Source organism: Sphaeroforma arctica (assembly GCF_001186125.1).
Source record: "Sphaeroforma arctica JP610 unplaced genomic scaffold supercont1.430, whole genome shotgun sequence".
NCBI lineage: Eukaryota > Ichthyosporea > Ichthyophonida > Sphaeroforma > Sphaeroforma arctica.
The window spans coordinates 64389-74026 of NW_014040128.1; the positions used below are offsets into that span (position 1 = coordinate 64389).

Below are 9638 nucleotides of genomic sequence, written 5' to 3' on the forward strand. Positions count from 1 at the left end.
GCCTTTACGACATCTTAAGTGTCCAAAGGGTTTAAGGTAATCAGCCAAATGTGGTACTTTATCTGAAAAGAAGTTTACAAACCCACACATGCTGTTCACATCTCTTCCTGTAGTAGGTGTTCGCCAATTTGGTGTTCTACCTTACCGGGGTCGATTTTAATACCTTCCCCAGACATACGGTAGCCCAAGAGCTGTATTTCGCTCTAGGCGAAGTGACATTTCTTCTCGTTAATCTTGAAGTTTTGTTCGTTGAGTCTCTGCAGGACTCGCCTGACTAATGCGGCATGTTCGCCCTTAGTCTTAGAAAATATGACTATGTCATCTATATAGACTTGCACGTTAGGCATGTCTGCAAACATTTCCTCCATTACGTGTTGAAAGAATGCTGGTAAAGAGTGCAACCCGAAAGGTGCACCTCTGAACCTGTATTGTTTACCTTCCACGTAAAACTAAAGTATTTACGATGTGGTTCATATATCTGTATTTGATGGTATCCTTGTGTAAGGTCTATAGTTGTAAATACTGTAGCACCTTCCATCCTTCGCAGTAGCCCGTTAATACGAGGTAGATGAAAGCTATGAGTCGGCAATAATTTATTTATTGTACTCATATCTAAACATACTCTGACTTTCTTAAACGATATGTCAGAGTTATGCTGGTCTACAGCTAGCAATGCCAAGTTAACAGGCGTCTGTTGATAGTTAATTTCTATCAGTCCATCTGCTAACCATTTCTCAACTTGTTCTTTTACCACAGCCTCGGGTCTCCAGGGTACATAATTCCTTGAGGGGCACTTCAACTGTGTAAAGTCCACCTTGGTTAAGTCAAGGCTGACATATCCGTCGTTAAAACGGAATTTTGCCCAATCTGTGATCTTTATCTTCTTATTTACTAAAATCAGATCCATGATTTTGTTCGCAAAGTCAGGTATTAGTGCCTTGACTGTGTCTGACGGGGGCTTATATGGTTTGAGACAGCTATCGTCTGATTGATCCTTTAATGGATATATGTTATTTGGTAAACCAGTTACGGTTATATCTAAAGTGAGTAAATCGCTCATTCCGACAATAATTTTGTACTTCTGTGACATCTTAACTATCACAGCTTGGGTAGTGATACTCCTATCATTGGCTAACGAGACCTTAACATCTGTTGCCATAGTTTCAGACTTAGCAGTTTTCTCATCAGCTAAAATGAGGTGAGTTGTTTGTGTTCTCCTTTCGATATGTTTCATTAATGCAAAGCGATCGGATATACATGAAATTTCAGAACCAGGATCAATCTGCGCAAGGATTTTATTTCCATTGCAATATACAGGAATTATTACACGCTCATCTAAAGAGTCGTTGTACTGTCTGTGTAACGATTGTACCCGGTAGTACCGTCAGTCCAGCTTAATGTCGGGTCTGACGTTACACGATTTAGTGTGGTAACCATTGGTCTTCTCACATTTATCGCATTTTGTAAGATAGTGTTTACAAGATTGGGCATGCTTTCCGTTCCAGTAACCGTTAGGTGTTAACTGGTACGTAAGCTAGTCCCTAAGAGACAAGCTAGTAGTCATAAGTTAAGATTATGACCAAGAAAGACAATACTCCTTCTAAGAAGCGTAAAGCTGAAGAGAAGAAGATGGAGAGAGAAGCCGCTAACGCTGCCGCAGCTACTGCGGCCGGAGAAGCAACCGCTGCCGCTGCTGATGCGTTTTACCGCACTGTAGCCGAATTACTTGCCACTGACAATAATAGTCAAACGGACAATGCTTCAGATAAGGATGTAGCCACTCCGTTTAAGGAGACTACCCCCACTGATAGAGCCCGAGGGCCAACTATTGCCTCAAGCTTGTATTTACGAAACCAAGAAGTGAGACAAGGGACACGTCTTAAGACGCCCCGACCCATTCTTCTGACGTCGAACTGGGATGTCAACAGCAAGCAGGTAGAGTTTATAAACAACCATGACCTCGACATGCTAACCCGTACGTTTAATACGTTTACGGTCATGCTGGAGACGAGTGATATCACTCCCCAGCAATGGATCTCTGCCTTAATGCAGACGTTTGTCCCTATAGGTACAAGTTATTTGATCCTGCAGCAACACCAGCATGAGCTAGACACTTGTCGTGACTGGCCAGCTGTGTGTTGGTTGGTTGCATCCTTGTTAAGTAAGGACATTCGTAGCCCTGGACTGAGTTCAATTTTAAATGAACCAGCTGAGAACACGCCCATTTAGAGTTATATTCTGAAGTTAGACGCTGACCTGAAACGTCCAGATATAACAAAGGACAAAGCACAGCGATGGTACGAGTTTTTGGTTATGCACGTGTTCTGTAAGAACATAGGGAATAACGACCGTGAGAGCCTGTACACCGAGATGCGACGTAAACACGCGACTGAGGCTCGAGACAAGGGACATGAAACAAAGCTTTATCTATCCCAATTTACGTGCGAACAGTTTTATTATACTGTATCCACCCTTTTCTTCGCACATCGAGTAACATCGAAGTGAAAAGCGGCTGTTATAAAGCCGCGGGAGCACACCGATCACGGGTACGTATCTAGGCAGACATCAAACGAGAGACCCCAACATACACGTGCTCGCGACTCCACTCTATCCACGCGACGCAATAAACGGCCATGCGCGGGAGCGAAGGATATGGAACCTCCATTTAAGGAGATTACGAAATGTGCCGACGCACAGTGTGGGTATGATATGTACCAATTAATCCCTGAAACCACCTGTACACACTTTCTTACTAAGTGTGACAAGTGTGACAAGACCAATGGCTATCACACTAAGTCTTGTGACAGAAAGCCCAACATTAAGTTGGAGTGAAGGTACTACCAGGTGCAATCGTTACACAGACAATACAACGACTCTTTAGATGAGCGTGCAATAATCCCTGTATATTGCAATGGAAATAAAATCCTTGCGTTGATTGACCTTGGTTCAGAAATATCATGTATATTCGATCGCTGTGCATTAATGAAAGATATCGAAAGGAGAACACAAACAACTCACCTCATGTTAGCTGATGATAAAATTGCTAAGTGTGATACCATGGCCACAGATGTTAGAATCTCCCTGGCCAATGATAAAAATATCACTACTCAAGCTGTGATAGTTAAAATGTCGAAGAAGTACGACATTATAGTCGGAATGAGCGATTTACTCACTCTAGGTATAACCGTAACTGGTCTACCAAATAACATAGATTCATTAAAGGATCAATCAGACGATAACTGTCTGAATCCATATAAGCCCCCGTCAGACACAGTCAAGGCCTTAATACCTGACTTTGCGAACAAAATCATGGATCTGATTCTAGTTAATAAGAAGATAAAGATCACAGATTGGGCAAAAGTCCGCTTTAACGACGGATATGTCAGCCTTGACTTAACCTAAGTAGACTTCGCACAGTTTAAGTGTCCCTCAAGGAACTATGTATCCTGGAGACACGAGGCTCTGGTAAAAGAACAAGTTGAGAAATGGCTAGCAGATGGAGTGATAGAAATTAATTATCAACAGACGCCAGTGAACTTAGCGCTGCTAGCCGGTAGACCAACATAACTCTGACGGATCGTTTAAGAAAGTCAAAGTATGTTTAGATATGAGTCCAATAAAAAAATTATTGCCGACTAATAGCTTTCACTTACCTTGTATTAACGAGCTATTGCAAAGGATGGAAGGTGCTACAGTGTTTACAACTATAGACCTTACACAAAAATACCATCAAATGCAGGTATATGAACCCCACAGTAATTACTTTAGCTTTACGTGGAAAGGCAAACATTACCGGTTCAGAGGTGCACCTTTCGGGTTACAATCTTTACCAGCATTCTTCCAACAAGTAATGGAAGAAATGTTTGCAGACATGCCTAACGTGCAAGTCTATATAGATGACATAGTCATCTTTTCGAAGACTAAGGGCGAACACGCCGCAATAGTCAGACGAGTCCTTAAGAGACTCAACGAGCAAAACTTCAAGATTATCGAGAAGAAATCCCACTTCGCAATGAGCGAAATACAGCTCTTAGGCTACCATATATCTGGGGAAGGTATTAGAATCGACCCCGGTAAGGTATCACACCTGTTAGGTTGGCGAACATCAACTACAGGGAGAGATGTTAACAGCATGTGTGGGTTTGTAAACTTCTTTCCAAAATGGACCCCTTCTGAGACCTGATTTAACCAGGTCAAAGAATCAGAGATTCCACTCTCTACTAAATTGAACGTTAAGCAGTTCAAAGGCAACACAGCATTTAACATCTGTGCACAAGAAATACAATCTACTAATGACACTGTTAAGAAGCATCAGTCTCTAGCCAGGACTCTGTTTAATAACATAAAGTCCAAGCCCGAGGTCTTTCAAACCCTATTTTAAAAGGATTAATGAAAGACAATCCTGAAGCGTATACACAATGCGACTATTAAATAAGTCAGGTGTATCAAACGCACACGAGCGCACTTATGACACTCATGCGAAAGAAGGACAGGGGTCTGGAAACACTACAGACTTAGAGACCACGCAAGTGGATTCTCAACACCCTACCTTTATTCTGGAGGAGCAGGATGATAAAAATATTCTTGCTTGGCTGACGCAAAACCATAAGCTGAAGCACCAGAACGTAGTAGACGCACTTAAAGATGCTAAGCGAAATGGGATCGCGCACCTTAAGCTGGCAGCTTTAGTTGACAGAGTATATCAGTCATGTACAGACTGTGATCTCAATCAGATCAAGCGCTATGGGTTCGTCCTGCTTAAGAGTGTGACTGAAGATGTTCCATGGCGCAGGGTCATTATTGATCTGGTTTTACGTGTGCCACTTCTTTAATGTGGCGTCATGGTTTAACTTGCTCTATCCATTAAAGAATAAGAATACGCAGACCGTGGCAGAATTATGTTGCCAAGTCTTTGCTGACCACGGGTAGCCGAGTATAATGTGTACTGATAACGGTAGCGAGTTCTGCGATGACGTAATGGAAACGTTAGTACTCGTATCAGGCATATGCCATAAAAGGGGTGTACCATTAAACCGCAAACACAAGGCGCGAATGAAACGCGCCATAGAAGACTTAAGTTCTTCCTACGTACTGCATTAACGGATGATGCAGATGATTGGCCGTACCACCTTAAGTGGGTACAAACACAGATGAACAAGTGTGCTGATCCGGTTATAGGTAAAACACCCGCTTACTATTTTCGTGGCAGATATAGTGAGATACAAATCCCTTTAAACAAGGACGAGCCCGATCACCATGAGTTACAATGGTTAGAGAAGGTCCAACGTATTTATAACGTTGTAAATCCTTGCTTGCGAGAAATGCGCAATATAGCCTTATTAAAAAGGCAAAAGCGTTGGAACACTACCAAGAAGATAGCAGAGTATCAGGTTGGTGACAGAGTTAACATCCGTCAACGTAATTACGATGCTACTGTATTAACATCTAAATTGATAGGTCCATATATCATCTCTGTAGCAGACACTAAAAGTGGAACGTACGAGGTAAATAACCCCGATGGTTCTAGTGCGCTTAATATAGGCACAAGTCGTATTCCGACTACAGAGATTATACTCGCAAGAAGACATGACTCTAATGTCCCTCTTGACCGCTCCGAATTTAAAGATATAATATGGAGAACGGATAAAGAAGGATATACATACTATCGTACTCGCTATATAGACGGTACAATCGCTGAGTTGACTTCATATGCTTTCGATAATCAAGACTATTTAAAATCCTTTAATCGAAAATGGTGTAAACACCTGCATAAGTCACACGCTGAAAAAGATAGCATGTTTCCATCGTCTGAAGGCACGGAAGTTAAAACTTACCCGCCTACAGCATTTATCCCGAGCTTTAATGCTCATCCTTATATGTGCTTAAGACACTGAAGCGTAAGAAACGTCCAGTCGACCACCACGGACCTACTGTACCTAAGCCCAAAACTCACAGGGTATACGAGAACGCTTAAGTTCTTCGCCTGAGAAATATTAACTATATGTTATGCTACTTAATGTTTCGATCCGTTTTCCTTTTACTCGCTTTTTGGACCAAAATCAGCTTGAGTGAGCAACTAGCCTCTCTTGGGTCTCAAAGCTGGGTGGGGACTGTGTAATAGCCGGGCCTCCACATTAGACTCTATGTTATAAACGTACTCTTAAGCAGTACGTAAAATATAAACGTACTTTTAATAGTACGAGGAACTTAGGTTTCCTAAATGCTTTTTAACGGTTTTATTAATTAATACATTTTCCATTTTACATATCAGATGTTTGGATGAAGGCTATTAAAAGGCCGATTAAAATGCCAAAGATAGGATTTGGAATAGTTTTATTAATAGAACTATATTTTATTACAAATCTATTTATATCTGAATACTTAGGTAGCGAGATGGCTCAACCGAAAATAGGTTTCTAGGGACCATTAATGTTACCTAGTTGATCCTTCGTTCAGCCAACCAGATGTGCCAGTCTGATGATGGCAAGTCGGTAATTCTTGATAAGTGGAAAGTTATTGGTTAAGATAATAACAAAAGACATCAAGAGTATTATTTTTTTCTTTTTACTATTTTTTTTCTAAAGATAGGATTTTAAGAGTCATTCAAATTCGATCGAACAACGAAAAGATAAATAAAATCCCTTCGGCGAAAACAGTACTGTGAGGATTATATATAGGCAATGTCTCAGCCTCACAATCCCTCAGAGTATTGCTGTTTTTACGAGGCATACCTAACTTTATTAGACTCATTTCGTTTATTTATTTCGAATTTCACTATACTTAGATTTAACCTAAGCGTTTAATTACTCTAAGACGTTCCTATCACCTTGATAGACCGAATCTTACACTGATTCTTAAGATCAGTGTTTTCAGTAATTAACTTACTTATGCGCGTTGGTTCAGTGGTCTCGGACGTAGATTCGGGTTTGCCACTTGAGCTTGCCTCTTCTTCCGGTATAAGTACCTTCTGAGATTCGTCTTTGTCCCCTATAATTGGGGACTTTTCTTTCTGAGTTTCGTCAGAAGAATTGATTGGGGCGTCTTGAGACGTGTCCCTTGTTTCCTTCTTGGCTTCGTAAATGCAAGCTTCGAAGTCTCACCAATAGTTGGCCCTCGGGCTCTGTCTGTAGGAGTAGTCTCCTTAATCGGAGTGGCTACATCCTTTTCCGAGACATTGTCCTGACTATTAATGTCGGAGACAAGTGCTTCGGCTACGGTGCGGTTAAATGCATCGGCAGCAGTTACGGCTGCTTCTGCGGCAGTGGTAGCTGTTGCAGCGCTAGCAGCTTCTGTTTCTCTCTTTATACGTTCGGCCTTGCGTTTCTTTGCAGGCGTATTGTCTTTCTTTGTCATTATCTTAATTATGACTTCGGTCTTATTCTATTAAGGAATGACTGTGCTCAAGAAAAATTTCGTGGTAGTTATCTACCTTTACGTTTAAGTAGTCTAAGTAATAAACAACTTTGCTAACTTTAAAACGTGTAAGTTTCTATGGTATGATTCGTTGGGGCGAATCCGAGAGACTCATAAAATCCTATCTTTAGAAAAAAGAAATTAAAATAAAAATACTCTTGACGTCTTTAGTTATTGTCATATCCAATAGCTTGCCACTATCAAGAATTACCGGCTTAGCCTTCACCAGTCTGGCACATCTGGTTGGCTGAACGGAGGTTAAACTAGGTAACGCTAATAGTCCTTAGAAACCTATATTCGGTTGAGCCATCTCGCTACCGAAGTATTTCGATATAAATAGATTTGGAAAGTAAATATAGTTCTATTAATAGAACCCTTTTAATGGTCTTGTCCAAATATCTGATATGTAAAATGGAAAATGTATTAATCAATATAACCGTTAAAACCCATTTAAGAAACTTAAGTTCCTCGTACTATTAGAAGTACGCTTATAGTTTACGTACTGCTTAAGAGTCCGTTTATAACATAGAATCTAATGTGGGGGGCCGGCAGTTACAACCCCGCACATGTGGCAGAACAGCTAGGTGTCTGCATACTCCCCACGCGTCTGTACGCCGCAGTACTGTACGATCTGATCGGCAACGGCAGAATCGTCGATGAGTGCGTCGCACGTCCGGGAACAGCTCTACAATGGAGGCCTTGCTCCGGGTACACAGAAAACCTATCGCTCAGCCCTGACAGTCTGGAATATGTTTGCAGCACAGCACAACCTCACTACGTTCGTACCTACTACGACTCAACTGACCTGCTTCCTCGAGTATTGTTTCTTTGAAGGTATTTTGCCGGACCAAGTGAAGAAGATATGGGCTGCTGCCACTAGTCTATTTCGTTCCTCAGGTCTCAGTCATATCCAGGACAGTGCCTGAAAACACGCTATCAAAGGCTATATCAGCCTCTGGAATCAATACCACTCTGCCACCCTGCCGGATCTTCCTAAGATTATTGTACCTTGGGCGGTTTCCCTTTTGGTCGCACACGGCATTGAGGAGCAATGGCGTGCCCTTATAGCCACCCTTTGGCTTATGGGCGCTAGACGCCACACCAATAAGACATTTGAACCCGAGTCCTTGGTTTTTGAGGCGTCGACTCACACTCTCATCGTCGACCTCCACACGAAGAAACGAGGCGACAGATCCCAGGTATCAAAGATCATCACCCGAATCCTTGACCCCCTGACTTTCGAATTTATGTCCCTCCCTCTTCTCGATGCAGTAGATCCCCGCAGTACCTTCACTCTAAGCCCTGCTACTGTCCTCAATGCGCTCAATGACGACGACAGCATCTTGATGGTCCACGACTACTTCATTCGTGCGGGTTTATCCCGTGAAACCGCACGACGCTACGAACACTGGCACGTCTTCCGTAGAGGGCTAGCACAGAGTGCATTTAGCCTCCGTGTTCCAGACGATCTCATCGCCGGCCTCCTCAGCATCGACATTGCCTCCCTCAAGAGCTATCAATCTGTGGTAACACCGACGCGATTGCAGATTATCGCCTGAACATCTGTTTGTTACCAGGAGAACCCTCGACGTAACGGTGGGGACTTCCAGTAGTTATAGGAACAAATACTATTCTAGAAAGATTCTCTAACTATGGATTTGGGAGTAGTTAGTTCTGCTGCTTAAATTACTCGTGCTGGTATGTCATATCTCTTGGAATTATGACGTAACAGCACTAATTATTTTATGCTGCAGCACTATCCTACTCCAGCTCTTTTATATACACAACTCTTAGAGTTGTTGTGTATAAACGGGCGAGGATAGTGGTCACTATCCTCATCTCGTATTTCTCACTACTACCACCCGCAGCCACCCGGTTCATCCCATTTTTAAAATTCTTGCACTGTTTTAGCCGAGGATGGTGTTCTATATACGAATCCCTTCCTGGGAATCGGATCTACACATCCAACGTAGATACGACACCCCATAACGGCATATATATATATACCACGTTTACTTGTGGTTTTGCAAATCGAATCAGTCTACTGTTCCGAGTTCCAGCATAGGGATAATATTATATATTTCAAAAGGATGCTAATCCATCTTAATAATCACCGAATGTCCTATGACACCTTAGAACCTAATACAACTCCCCACACTTCGATGAAGAGGCTCACCAATAAATACTAAGACATCCATACGTCGAAATATAACGCAAGTTGGAGT

The 9638-nt window shown here is 42.1% G+C and overlaps 1 protein-coding gene across 1 annotated transcript; it reads left to right on the plus strand.

Annotated features, from left to right (window-relative positions):
- Nucleotides 1-8069: 8069 nt before the first annotated feature.
- Nucleotides 8070-8972, plus strand: SARC_06176 (hypothetical protein; the record flags this gene model as incomplete). Its single annotated transcript, XM_014299937.1, has 2 exons — nucleotides 8070-8310; nucleotides 8356-8972. 2 exons carry the CDS (start codon nucleotides 8070-8072, stop codon nucleotides 8970-8972), a joined length of 858 nt encoding a protein of 285 aa, XP_014155412.1.
- Between the last annotated feature and the right edge of the window lie 666 nt (nucleotides 8973-9638).